The 14,782-nt window shown below is 45.8% G+C and overlaps 1 protein-coding gene across 2 annotated transcripts in view; it reads right to left on the reverse strand.

Annotated features, from left to right (window-relative positions):
- Positions 1–14,782, reverse strand: part of usp36 (ubiquitin specific peptidase 36) — a 49,627-nt gene that overhangs the window by 31,162 nt on the left and 3,683 nt on the right. The window contains exons 2-4 of one of the 2 annotated variants that reach the window (XM_038986420.1): positions 9,079–9,359; positions 8,569–8,790; positions 7,731–7,841 (exon numbers count right to left, since the gene is read on the reverse strand). In XM_038986420.1, coding sequence (XP_038842348.1) covers positions 7,731–7,841; positions 8,569–8,790; positions 9,079–9,346 — 601 coding nt within the window. In that variant the 5' untranslated portion in view covers positions 9,347–9,359. Of the gene's footprint in view, positions 1–7,730; positions 7,842–8,568; positions 8,791–9,078; positions 9,360–14,782 lie in introns of those variants that run through there. The other variant, XM_038986422.1, reaches the window with a different exon arrangement.

The raw sequence follows: 14,782 nt of genomic DNA on the forward strand, positions 1-14,782 counted from the left end.
AGTGGTTGTACCATCCCCCCCTCTCTCTATATAACAGTATAGTGGTTGTACCATCCCCCCTCTCTCTATATAACAGTATAGTGGTTGTACCATCCCTCCCCTCTCTCTATATAACAGTATAGTGGTTGTACCATCCCTCCCCTCTCTCTATATAACAGTATAGTGGTTGTACCATCCCTCCCCTCTCTCTATATAACAGTATAGTGGTTGTACCATCCCTCCCCTCTCTCTATATAACAGTATAGTGGTTGTACCATCCCTCCCCTCTCTCTATATAACAGTATAGTGGTTGTACCATCCCCCCCTCTCTATATATAACAGTATAGTGGTTGTACCATCCCTCCCCTCTCTATATAACAGTATAGTGGTTGTACCATCCCCCCCTCTCTCTATATAACAGTATAGTGGTTGTACCATCCCCCCCTCTCTCTATATAACAGTATAGTGGTTGTACCATCCCTCCCTCTCTCTATATAACAGTATAGTGGTTGTACCATCCCTCCCCTCTCTCTATATAACAGTATAGTGGTTGTACCATCCCCCCCTCTCTCTATATAACAGTATAGTGGTTGTACCCTCCCCCCCTCTCTATATAACAGTATAGTGGTTGTACCATCCCCCTCTCTCTATATAACAGTATAGTGGTTGTACCATCCCCCTCTCTCTATATAACAGTATAGTGGTTGTACCATCCCCCCCTCTCTCTATATAACAGTATAGTGGTTGTACCATCCCTCCCCTCTCTCTATATAACAGTGGTGGTTGTACCATCCCTCTCTATATAACAGTATAGTGGTTGTACCATCCCTCCCCTCTCTCTATATAACAGTGGTGGTTGTACCATCCCTCTCTATATAACAGTATAGTGGTTGTACCATCCCTCCCCTCTCTCTATATAACAGTGTAGTGGTTGTACCACCCCTCTCTATATAACAGTGTAGTGGTTGTACCATCCCTCCCCTCTCTATATAACAGTATAGTGGTTGTACCATCCCTCCCCTCTCTATTTAACAGTATAGTGGTTGTACCATCCCTCCCCCCTCTCTATATAACAGTATAGTGGTTGTACCATCCCTCCCCTCTCTATATAACAGTCACAGCCTCACTAAGGCACTGCAATCACAAGCTGCAGTCACAGTGACACTTCCAACCAGTGTTATGTCATCACCTTGTGCATACTGCTACTGAGTCGGAACGATTATATACGGAACGATGTACGGGTAAAAAACAAGTGACAAACATGCAGCACATAATACTGAATCAGAATTCTTCGGTTCTCATTTCATTAGCTAGGTTTCCATCCAACTAGTGAGATTCTTACACAAAAATATTAAGAACCTGCATATAAACAACATGCACATTCTCTCACCAAAGATGTTTCCATCAAATGTACTTGTTGTGGATAAAAGGCTGTGCGTGGTGACGTAGTGAAACATTTCCACGTACAGTTCAAGGAGAGGTTTACATACACCTTAGCCAAATACATTTAAACTCCGTTTTTCACAAATACTGACAGGGAATCTTTACTAGGATTAAATGTCTTCGGTCAGTTAGGATCACCACTTTATTTTAAGAATGTGAAATGTCAGAATAATAAGAGAGAAAGATATATTTCAGCTTTTGTTTCTTTCATCACATTCCCAGTGGGTCAGAAGTTTACATACACTCAATTAGTATTTGGTAGCAATGCCTTTAAATTGTTTAACTTGGGTCAAACGTTTTGGAAAGCCTTCCACAAGCTTCCCACAATAAGTTGGGTGAATTTTGGCCCATTCCTCCTGACAGAGCTGGTGTAACTGAGTCAGGTTTGTAGGCCACCTTGCTCGCACACGCTTTTTCAGTTCTGCCCACAGATTTTCTATGGGATTGAGGTCAGGGCTTTGTGATGGCCACTCCAATACCTTGACTTTGTTGTCCTTAAGCCATTTTGCCACAACTTTGGAAGTATGCTTGGGGTCATTGTCCATTTGGAAGATCCATTTGCGGCCAAGCTTTAACTTCCTGACTGATGTCTTGACATGTTGCTTCAATATATCCACATAATTTTCCCCTCATGATACCATCTATTTTGTGAAGTGCAACAGTCCCTCCTGCAGCAAAGCACCGCCACAACATGATGCTGCCACCCCCGTGCGTCACGGTTGGGATGGTGTTCAGCTTGCAAGCCTCCGCCTTTTTCCTCCAAACAGAACAATGGTCATTATGGCCAAACGGTTCTATTTTTGTGTCATCAGACCAGAGGACATTTCTCCAAAAAGTTCGATCTTTGTCCCCATGTGCAGTTGCAAACCGTAGTCTGGCTTTTTTATGGCGGTTTTGGAGCAGTGGCTTCTTCCTTGCTGAGCGGCCTTTCAGGTTATGTTGATATAGGACTCGTTTTACTGTGGATATAGACACTTTTGTACCCGTTTCCTCCAGCATCTTCACAAGGTCCTTTGCTGTTGTTCTGGGATTGAGTCGCACTTTTCGCACGAAGGTACATTCATCTCTAGGAGCAGAACGCATCTCCTTCCTGAGCGTTATGGCGGCTGCGTGGTCCCATGGTGTTTATACTTGCATACTATTGTTTGTACAGATGAACGTGGTACCTTCAGGCATTTGGAAATTGCTCCCAAGGATGAACCAGACTTGTGGAGGTCTACAATATTTTTTCCTGATGTCTTGGCTGATTTCTTTTGATTTTCCCATGATGTCAACCAAAGAGGCACTGAGTTTGAAGGTAGGCCTTGAAGTACATCCACAGGTACACCTCCAATTGACTCAAATGATGTCAATTAGCCCATCAGAAGCTTCTAAAGCCATGACATCCTTTTCTGGAATTTTCCAAGCTGTTTAAAGGCACAGTCAACTTAGTGTATATGAACGTCTGACCCACTGGAATTGTGATACAGTGAATTATAAGTGAAATAATCTGTCTGAACAATTGTTGGAAAAATGACTTGTGTCATGCACAAAGTAGATGTCCTAACCGACTTGCCAAACTATAGTTTGCTAACAAGAAATTTGTGGAGTGGCTGAGAAAGGAGTTAATCGCATTTCGCTCCACAGGTAGTATTACATTTCATTACAGTACAACGGTTTGACTTGTCTGATCTTAGCTAGCTACATAGCCGTCTTTGTATCAAAGATAATTGTGTAGTTTAGAGTAATTATCGTAATTACCGAGGTTAGCTAGTCAGCTATTTTCATCCTAGTCCTAGTCAACACTGCTAGCTAGCCAGCAGCTAGCAGCTAGCCAACGTCTACCGAATAGCAGCACTGTAGAAACTATTACATTAGTTTCTACATTACAACGGAACGACTTGATTAGTGTAGTGTTATCTAGCTACATAGTTGTCGTTGCTGTCTTTGTATCCAAGGTAATTGTGTAGTTTAGAGTAATTATCGTAATTACCGAGGTTAGCTAGCCAGCTATTTTCGTCCTAACGTAGGCAACACTGCTAGCAAGCCAGCAGCTAGCCAACGTCTACCGTCTACCGAATTGCAGCACTGTAGAAACTATTACATTACAACGGAACGACTTGATTAGTGTAGTGTTAGCTAGCTACATAGTTGTCTTTGCTGTCTTTGTATCCAAGATAATTGTGTAGTTTAGAGTAATTGTCAAGGTTACCTAGCCAGTTACCGAGGCTACCTAGCCAGCTACACTTTCAAACTAAGTCAACAACGCAGCCACTGCTAGCTAGCCTACTTCACCAGTCAGCAGTACTGTATCATTTTAGTCAATAAGATTTTTTGCAACGTAAGCTTAACTTTCTGAACATTCGAGACGTGTAGTCCACTTGTCATTCCAATCTCCTTTGCATTAGCGTAGCCTCTTCTGTAGCCTGTCAACTATGTGTCTGTCTATCCCTCTTCTCTCCTCTCTGCACAGACCATACAAACGCTTCACACCGCGTGGCCGCCGCCACTCTAACCTGGTGGTCCCAGCGCGCACGACCCACGTGGAGTTCCAGGTCTCCGGCAGCCTCTGGAACTGCCGATCTGCGGCCAACAAGGCAGAGTTCATCTCAGCCTATGCTTCCCTCCAGTCCCTCGACTTCTTGGCACTGACGGAAACATGGATTACCACAGATAACACTGCTACTCCTACTGCTCTCTCCTCGTCTGCCCACGTGTTCTCGCACACCCCGAGAGCTTCTGGTCAGCGGGGTGGTGGCACTGGGATCCTCATCTCTCCCAAGTGGACATTCTCTCTTTCTCCCCTGACCCATCTGTCTATCGCCTCCTTTGAATTCCATGCTGTCACAGTTACCAGCCCTTTCAAGCTTAACATCCTTATCATTTATCGCCCCCCAGGTTCCCTTGGAGAGTTCATCAATGAGCTTGACGCCTTGATAAGTTCCTTTCCTGAGGATGGCTCACCTCTCACAGTTCTGGGTGACTTTAACCTCCCCACGTCTACCTTTGACTCATTCCTCTCTGCCTCCTTCTTTCCACTCCTCTCCTCTTTTGACCTCACCCTCTCACCTTCCCCCCCTACTCACAAGGCAGGCAATACGCTTGACCTCATCTTTACTAGATGCTGTTCTTCCACTAATCTCATTGCAACTCCCCTCCAAGTCTCCGACCACTACCTTGTATCCTTTTCCCTCTCGCTCTCATCCAACACTTCCCACACTGCCCCTACTCGAATGGTATCGCGCCGTCCCAACCTTCGCTCTCTCTCCCCCGCTACTCTCTCCTCTTCCATCCTATCATCTCTTCCCTCTGCTCAAACCTTCTCCAACCTATCTCCTGATTCTGCCTCCTCAACCCTCCTCTCCTCCCTTTCTGCATCCTTTAATTCTCTATGTCCCCTATCCTCCAGGCCGGCTCGGTCCTCCCCTCCTGCTCCGTGGCTCGACGACTCATTGCGAGCTCACAGAACAGGGCTCCGGGCAGCTGAGCGGAAATGGAGGAAAACTCGCCTCCCTGCGGACCTGGCATCCTTTCACTCCCTCCTCTCTACATTCTCCTCTTCTGTCTCTGCTGCTAAAGCCACTTTCTACCACTCTAAATTCCAAGCATCTGCCTCTAACCCTAGGAAGCTCTTTGCCACCTTCTCCTCCCTCCTGAATCCTCCCCCCCCTCCCCCCTCCTCCTCCCTCTCTGCGGATGACTTCATCAACCATTTTGAAAAGAAGGTCGACGACATCCGATCCTCGTTTGCTAAGTCAAACGACACCGCTGGTTCTGCTCACACTGCCCTACCCTGTGCTTTGACCTCTTTCTCCCCTCTCTCTCCAGATGAAATCTCGCGTCTTGTGACGGCCGGCCGCCCAACAACCTGCCCGCTTGACCCTATCCCCTCCTCTCTTCTCCAGGCCATTTCCGGAGACCTTCTCCCTTACCTCACCTCGCTCATCAACTCATCCTTGACCGCTGGCTACGTCCCTTCCGTCTTCAAGAGAGCGAGAGTTGCACCCCTGCTGAAAAAACCTACACTCTATCCCTCCGATGTCAACAACTACAGACCAGTATCCCTTCTTTCTTTTCTCTCCAAAACTCTTGAACGTGCCGTCCTTGGCCAGCTCTCCTGCTATCTCTCTCAGAATGACCTTCTTGATCCAAATCAGTCAGGTTTCAAGACTAGTCATTCAACTGAGACTGCTCTTCTCTGTGTCACGGAGGCGCTCCGCACTGCTAAAGCTAACTCTCTCTCCTCTGCTCTCATCCTTCTAGACCTATCGGCTGCCTTTGATACAGTGAACCATCAGATCCTCCTCTCCACCCTCTCCGAGTTGGGCATCTCCGGCGCGGCCCACGCTTGGATTGCGTCCTACCTGACAGGTCGCTCCTACCAGGTGGCGTGGCGAGAATCTGTCTCCGCACCACGTGCTCTCACCACTGGTGTCCCCCAGGGCTCTGTTCTAGGCCCTCTCCTATTCTCGCTATACACCAAGTCACTTGGCTCTGTCATATCCTCACATGGTCTCTCCTATCATTGCTATGCAGACGACACACAATTAATCTTCTCCTTTCCCCCTTCTGATAACCAGGTGGCGAATCGCATCTCTGCATGTCTGGCAGACATATCAGTGTGGATGACGGATCACCACCTCAAGCTGAACCTCGGCAAGACGAAGCTGCTCTTCCTCCCGGGGAAGGACTGCCCGTTCCATGATCTCGCCATCACGGTTGACAACTCCATTGTGTCCTCCTCCCAGAGTGCTAAGAACCTTGGCGTGATCCTGGAACAACACGCTGTCGTTCTCAACTAACATCAAGGCGGTGACCCGTTCCTGTAGGTTCATGCTCTACAACATTCGCAGAGTACGACCCTGCCTCACACAGGAAGCGGCGCAGGTCCTAATCCAGGCACTTGTCATCTCCCGTCTGGACTACTGCAACTCGCTGTTGGCTGGGCTCCCTGCCTGTGCCATTAAACCCCTACAACTCATCCAGAACGCCGCAGCCCGTCTGGTGTTCAACCTTCCCAAGTTCTCTCACGTCACCCCGCTCCTCCGCTCTCTCCACTGGCTTCCAGTTGAAGCTCGCATCCGCTACAAGACCATGGTGCTTGCCTACGGAGCTGTGAGGGGAACGGCACCTCCGTACCTTCAGGCTCTGATCAGGCCCTACACCCAAACAAGGGCACTGCGTTCATCCAACCTCTGGCCGGCTCGCCTCCCTACCTCTGAGGAAGTACAGCTCCCGCTCAGCCCAGTCAAAACTGTTCGCTGCTCTGGCACCCCAATGGTGGAACAAACTCCCCCACGACGCCAGGTCAGCGGAGTCAATCACCACCTTCCGGAAACACCTGAAACACCACCTCTTTAAGGAATACCTAGGATAGGATAAAGTAATCCTTCTAACCCCCCCCCCCCCCCCCTTAAAAGAGTTAGATGCACTATTGTAAAGTGGTTGTTCCACTGGATATCATAAGGTGAATGCACCAACTTGTAAGTCGCTCTGGATAAGAGCGTCTGCTAAATGACTTAAATGTTAATGTTAAATGTTAATGACTCCAACCTAAGTGTATGTAAACTTCCAACTTCAACTGTACCAAATAAATAAGAGTTAAATGGGTTTCCATCGCATATTTCACTCTACTGACGGTTATCACTAAAGATGTGTTACATACTGAGTGTGCCCACTCTGGTCTTGGCACATGAGCACTAGACAACAGCTCACACTCGTAGATACAGTGTGGGTATAGCCTACATGATGATTATTATGACTAGAGAGATGATTTTTATTTGTCAAACGGCAGTGAACCATCGATCATGACCAGAATAAGACCCTGGATATTTGTTGGAAAGGAGGATCAAGCTCAACACCTTGTACTTCCACCAGCCTGTGAAGTTGTTTCATCTGTAGTAAACTGCATGGTTTCCTGAGTCGTTGTGGGAAGACTACACAACATGTCATCATGTGACTCCAATATGATGTTATAGCAATACAGGCACATAAAAGCATTTCCATTACTAACATAATTCATCTTTGACATAAAACCATCCCCACCGTGTCTAGCGTAGTTTGTATAGTTGACATTTGCTGTTTTCATCTGGCCTGTTAGGACATTCTCCCCCCCCGACGTACTTTAATCTCAAAAGGGATGGATGGAAACTTGGTTAGTGTTTCTGAAATTAAACTGAAATCAAGAATGTAACAGCCAATCAATATCATGTACCTTACAGGACAACAAACATGTCAATGCTGCTAAAAACAAGCTTGCACTACAATTCTGGAAAACCAACACCAACTCAATAGATGGACAACAGCTAAACAAGAAGCATACTACTTACTTTTTAGGTCTCGGATGAAGGAGACAGGCTTGATGGCATTTCCCGTGTTGGCAAAGGCTTGGATGATGTGGTTCTGCATTATACAAATCATACAGAAACCCGACTGGTGACCTGAAATGCACAGGAATAGAATAATGAGGTGAAGTCAAGTCACCGTCATCACCCCACCAGACTGGCCAAGTCACCGTCATTACCCCACCAGACTGGCCAAGTCACCGTCATTACCCCACCAGACTGGCCAAGTCACCGTCATTACCCCACCAGACTGGCCAAGTCAAGTCACCGTCATTACCCCACCAGACTGGCCAAGTCAAGTCACCATCATTACCCCACCAGACTGGCCAAGTCAAGTCACCGTCATTACCCCACCAGACTGGCCATGTCACCATCATTACCCCACCAGACTGGCGAAGTCATTTGACTTCGAGCACAACAGTTTTCTTAAACATATGTTCGTTGCTTATTGTGTGTGTCAGATGTTGGCTGCTTGGTTTATGACATAATATGAATCAATTTCTTATCTTGCGAATGCACACAAACTCATTGTTTTTAAGCAAACAATATGCTTGAAGACACATTTCAGTTGAATGCATTCAGTTGTACAACTGACTAGGCATCCCCTTTTACTCATGGGAGTAGAGCTGTTGGACATGTGCCCCTTTCCATCCAACCTTTGAGGTCATTTCTAGACAATATATTTGTCCATTTAAGGGACCTGTTTAGTCTCAAAAACTAGAAGCAAAAGATTTGTATTGCCCCATTTAATGGTTTTGCACTACAACGCCTATATTGTGCCATTCAAAAAGGTATCTAACCAGAGGTCAACTAAACTACTCACAGGCACGACTGTGCTCCTTGGAGAGTAGATAGTTTGCCAGGGGCGGTGTGTAGGTGAGACACTGCACAGTGGAGTTAAGGAAGCAGGTGTTGCCCAGGTTGTGGAGGCCGGCTCCCACCCGGTAGACACGCTCCCAACGCATGGAGAGTCTGTTCCCAGGGAAGAGCATCTTCTGCGGGGCGGGGATCCCATCACTCTGGCCCCCACACTGGTTGTCTGAAACTGGTGGATGGAGGAGTGAGATTAGAGAAATTGCATGGATAATTCAGAAAAGCCAGAGAATAGTTCAGCAGACAAACTCAACAATTTAGCCTAACTGATCACTTCACCAAAACCCAGAGAGAAACACTCAAGGTGAATAGAGCTATTCTTCAATTCCACCAAAAAGGTTAAGACAGTGGGGGTGATTAAGAATATCAAAGTGTGTTAATTCTGTGTGCAGTGAAAACTAGACTTAACAAACCTCTTGAATGGCTCAGAGAGAGTACATTTCCCAGTCAACGGCCTTACCTTGCCTCTTGATCTGAGCGGGCTCTGTGCTGGCCCTCTGACCCGACGCGGCCCCCTCACTGCCGCGGGGGTTGAGGATCACATATTTGGTCTTGAGACTGTCCAGCTGATAGGAGAAGCCTTTGCTGGCCGGCTCAAACTCAATCTTCTGCAGCAGGACCTTCTTGGCCGAGGAGGCCAGCAGCTTATTGAGGTCGCTATCATCGCCCGCCGAGGAGTCCTTCCGGCCGGGCTTCAGGGCCTCCTTGAGTTTGTCCACTATAGGCATCGTTTGAGCATCACTGTGGATGAGACAGAGGGTGGGATTCAGGAATCAGAATCACCTTTGCTTACATGTACCAAGGAAATTGACCTGGTCAAATGGCACTGACATGTAGAACACAGAAATAATGATGAAGACATAATCCACACAGGCCTACAGTATAGATAAAACAAAATCAGAACAATTACACACAATAAGGCCAGTTTGAGACTAGTCAAATAAATCTATGCTAAATTAAATATTTAGTCACATAGGAACAAACACTAAATTCCACAGTGTGTATATAGATGTTTTTCAGCGTGCCTCGGAATAAAAGTCATGATACCATAACAATAATACACCTCGGAAATCTTACTGAGCAGCAATTGGTCTCAACCCTGTGTAGCACATCCACAACATCCAGTCCACAGTACAGCACTGCAGCGTCATCATTCCCTCAGAGGCTACTGTAGCAGTGAATTTCTATTTCCTGTCAGTGATTCCTAAACTGGCAACCCAGACTGTAAACCCGGACTGTAAACTGGCAACCCGGGCTGTAAGCATGGAACTCGTGCTTTTCGGCGAGAGAGGGGCATATTATGTGAGCAGCAGCATATTATGGCAAGAGGACTGAGTATCTGAGGAGTCAGGCTGGGACTTGGCAGCCGTCTCTGTTGTTATGCAAGATAGTGGAGGCGGGCATGATGTGTGTGTTCATGCTCGTGCATGTGTGTGTAACGGGGAGAGGGACTCGACACAAGCACAACTGCTGTCTACCAGGTCAGATACTCATGTTCGGTCTATTTCTACATCAATCAAGTCATCGCCATACCAACCACCCGACAGTCCACTGTCACAACAAAGGAAAGACTGGTGTGGTACAGTCATGCTGTTTGTTACATGTCCTCAGAATGCCTTCAGTTATTTCTACGTGCAATCTTTGTTATATTTGTTTCATTCATTGTTGTAACCGGTGATTATTTTTTTTCGCCTCAGGGCCCAATTTCATAAAGCGTTAGAGAAGGAGTGTTGATCTCAAATAAGTTTGCCTTTTAGATATTCTAGTGAATATGAATACATGGACAGCGGGAAGCTGATCCTAGATCAGCAATCCTAGTCTGAGACGTTTCTGAATACAGGCCAGGTTGGTCTAAGAAAAGCTACAGAATTGGTTTTAACAGACACAGGCTATACTGCACATCACTTGTGTGCTTAATATGTGACTGAGTAGTGAAATAGGCTAGATACTGGTCCTCTGTAGCTGTTGGTAATGCATGGCTCTTAAAAACGCCAGGATAGTGGGTTCGACTCCCAGGAGTAAAATCTACACACGGATAACTAAGTTGCTTTGGATAATCGAGTCTGCTATGGCATATCTCATATCTATACCTACTGTCATACATCTGTATCTACTGTCCAGCATCCTGAGCTGGTAAATCTATCAGAACACCAGCAACAACTGGCCCTTTAAAGGCAGCAGCCTCTTCAATAGGCCATCTCTGAGCAGTTAACAGAGTGTAGGTGCACATTTCACAAACCCTCCCTGTCTGCATGCGTCAGCTGTTTGGGCAGTGAATGACTCCTGAATGTGTCATTTCCGGCGCATGCCAACATGCTGGCAGACTGAGTTGAATGGGAAATGATAACAGGGTAGTGACAGTAGGCTAATTGCTCCAACGCTTCCCTCAGTCCCAGTCCGCCTCAATTACAAAGCATCCAGTGTGGACTAGGCCTCAATGTGTCACTGATCAAAACAAGTATGTGGCTAGTGTTTTAGTTGAACTCAATGTGATTTCCCCCCCCAGCAGTACTGGCTTAAAATAAATATAGGCAAGACTAGGTCAGCAGGTAGCCTAGTGGTTAGAGCGGTGGGCCACTAACCGAAAGGTTGCTGGATCGAATCCTCGAGCTGACAAGGTTATATATATATATATATTTTTTTAAGAATTAAAATGCCTCTGAACAAGGCAGTTAACCCACTGTTCCCCAGTAGGCCGTCATTGTAAATAAGAATGTGTTCTTAACCGACTTGCCTAGTTAAATAAAGATTAATTAATATATATATATATATTTTTTTTTAAGTCTACTACAAATAGGCTAGCTGGAATAGTCAGGATGAGAATGATTGAATAGGCTACATTCCATTAGCTCAAAGATATGGTGAGCTGTTAAAAACCAGCCCGCTTAGAGTAAACAAAGGACTGCTACACAATCCCTGCGTCAACTTGATGTACGACCAGCAAACTATAGTGCATCACTATGTTAGTGATGCACTCGCATGCTGCCATTGAGGGGTTGAAATGCACCGGGGAGAGGGAACAGCTCTAGGTCAACAGCACACAGACACAGGATGGACCAGTCACAGAGCAGGGTTCTGTTCAAACCCACACTTGACAGAGAAAAGGGAGGGGAGCCTGACTCATCATTAGATATGGTAGTGACGTAGCTGAGGGAGGAGAGCAGGGGGGCTGCACATGCAGCATCACACGCACAAGGGCAGACTAACCTTCATGTGCTGCTACTGATAGAATTAACAATCACACAGCCCACAGTGAGATGGCACAGCTGACTGCTGAGATGTAATGGGTGGACCACCTACAGGGATTTTCAGTTTATTCACCAAACCGTTTCTAGTAGGGGTGCTGTTCTACCCAACCATTGAACCATGTAGGCTACCACACAGAATGTTATGCCACTGTCAGAGACACTGTGGACCCACGACACTACATACTGTTTTAATGACATCACAATCAAGAAAACGGTAGGCTTTTTACTTAGATACTGATACCAGGATTAGTATCACAATTGTCAATACCAAAATGATACCATGGCAACAAAATGCACATTAGCCAAAGTCACAGAATGGCACTTCCAGACAGAAATTCAGCTACTTGCCTGTTCAATCATTAGGCATCCTGAGTGCAATAAACACATTTGAACTTTTTCACGTCAACATTTTTCAGAGACAGCCATGCATGCATTAATTAAATCAATTATACAATCAATTTGACGTTGACTTAGTTTAACTTCATTTATTTGAATGGTAAATCTATTGATAAACTGGTTAAATCAAGATGTAGCCTATTCACAATACAGGGGAATGCATATTCAATAGAGTGAGAGCATGCATGGGGGTGAGCTTGTTTTGGCTGATTTCATGGGGCTACAGATGGCAAATAATCTGTTTCCCCTCCAATTGGGACTCATTTTATTGTACTGATAAACAACATCTGCATAGAAGTAGCTTATTTTATAAACGTGTGCGCTCACTCTTTAACCAGTAATGACATCATTCATGAGGCAAGGGGGGGGGGGGCAGCTGCAGGCCATATCAGAGAGGAAGAGGTGAAGTGAGAGGTCTCACTCTTTAACCAGTAATGACATCATTCATGAGGCAAGGGTGGCAGCCGCAGGCCATATCAGAGAGGAAGAGGTGAAGTGAGAGGTCTCACTCTTTAACCAGTAATGACATCATTCATGAGGCAAGGGTGGCAGCCGCAGGCCATATCAGAGAGGAAGAGGTGAAGTGAGAGGTCTCACTCTCACCAAAATATGCCCACGGCATTTCTATGGGAATATTTTGGACCCAAGCTTGTCACCTGCCTTTGGGTCAACGACTCCCGTTAGTAGGGTGGAGACATGAGCATCCCATGATCCATATTCACACAGAGTCAGTTTGCAGAGGCAATAGATCATCTTTCAGAGAGATGTAAGATCGATTAAGTTAATTAATAAAGTTGTGGTGGCAATCGAATAAAATTTTAAAAAACTACTAAACTGTTTTTGCATTATGGTTTGCAAACAAAAAAATGCCGACATGCAAACAGCGAGCTTCTGCCTTTATAAGTGTGCACATTATTATTTGCAAAATATAGGGTTGCAAATTTTGGGGAATAATCAGATGTGGAAACTTTGTGGGATTTAACGGAAATATATGCAATCTAATATTAATATAATTTAAATGTGTTTTTTTTAATTGGATACTTCACCTTTGGATATATTTACCATATCATGGAGACAGAAACATACACCCTATAAGTAGACAGACAATTGTAAATTATTAAATCCTTCCAAAAGAAAATTTTAAAAACAATTTAGTTATGAATTGAACTTAAATGAGTTGACTCTTCACATGGAATGATTTCACTGAAAAGCAAAAGGGAATATTGAATGATCCCCAATGATCCATCGCATCTCCGAAAAACATTCAACATACATCTGTAAAATGATAGTCTAGAAACTAAAGCTTTGGTTGTCTTCCTCTCAGGCTTCCATGTCTTCTCCCTGGACCTCCTCAATGTCCACCTCTTGAACATCAAACTCTGAGGCCTCACCTTCACTGTCACTTTCCAACCCTGTTGAGGATGGCTCGTTGTCAGGCTCAAAAAGTCTCACATTTGCCCGGATGGCCACCAATTTTTCAACCCCTGTATTGGTCAGCCTGTTGCGTGCGTGTTCCCAGACAAGGACCAGTTGCGCTCTGAGGCGGCTGATGTTGGTGGGATTTGGAGGATGATTGAAGCAACGGGAAAGAGCCTCAGATCCACAAAGTCCCTTCCACCTGGTGACTGATGAGATATGTTGGCACGACTGCCATATTGCATCTCCATCCCAAAGCCCTTTCTTGGAAGTGTACTTGGCCAGACTGCCAAGAGCCTTGCCCCCATCCAGGCCAAGGTGGCGAGACACGGTAGTGATGACACCACAGGCCTTGTTGATCTCTGCACCAGACAGGATGCTCTTGCCAGCATACTTGGGGTCCAACATGTACGCTGCAGCATGTATGGGCTTCAGGCAGAAGTCTTCACGCTTTTTGATGCATTTCAGAACTGCAGTTTCCTCTGCTTGGAGCGACAGTGAAGTGGGCAGGGCAGTACGGATTTATTCTCTTACATCTGCAAGCGGAGTCTGAACATCAGACAGGATGGCATTGTCTCCCTCAATCCATGAAATGCCTACTGCTATAGGGTTCAGGAGTTTCAGGCTGATTACCACTCTCTCCCAAAATACATAATCCAGGACGATCCTCTTGACGGGGCTGGTCATATCAGCAGACTGTGATATGGCTATTTCTTGGAGACTCCTTTCCCTCCAGGAGACTGTCAAACATAATGACAACACACCCAAAGGGTGTTGCTGGGCAGCTTCAATGTGGTGCTCTTATTCTTCTCACTTTGCTTGGTGAGGTAGATTGCTGATATAACTTGATGACCCTTTACATACCTAACCACTTCCTTGGCTCTCTTGTAGAGTGTATCCATTGTTTTCAGTGCCATGATGTCCTTGAGGAGCAGATTCAATGCATGAGCATTGAGGGTAGGACTCCTCCACTTTAGACAATGCAGCGAACATGTTCGCAGCATGGTCTGTCACCAGTGCAAATACCTTCTGTGGTCCAAGGTCATTGATGACCGACTTCAGCTCATCTGCAATGTAGAGACCGGTGTGTCTGTTGTCCCTTGT

The sequence above is a fragment of the Salvelinus namaycush genome, chromosome 3 (assembly GCF_016432855.1).
Source record: "Salvelinus namaycush isolate Seneca chromosome 3, SaNama_1.0, whole genome shotgun sequence".
NCBI lineage: Eukaryota > Metazoa > Chordata > Actinopteri > Salmoniformes > Salmonidae > Salvelinus > Salvelinus namaycush.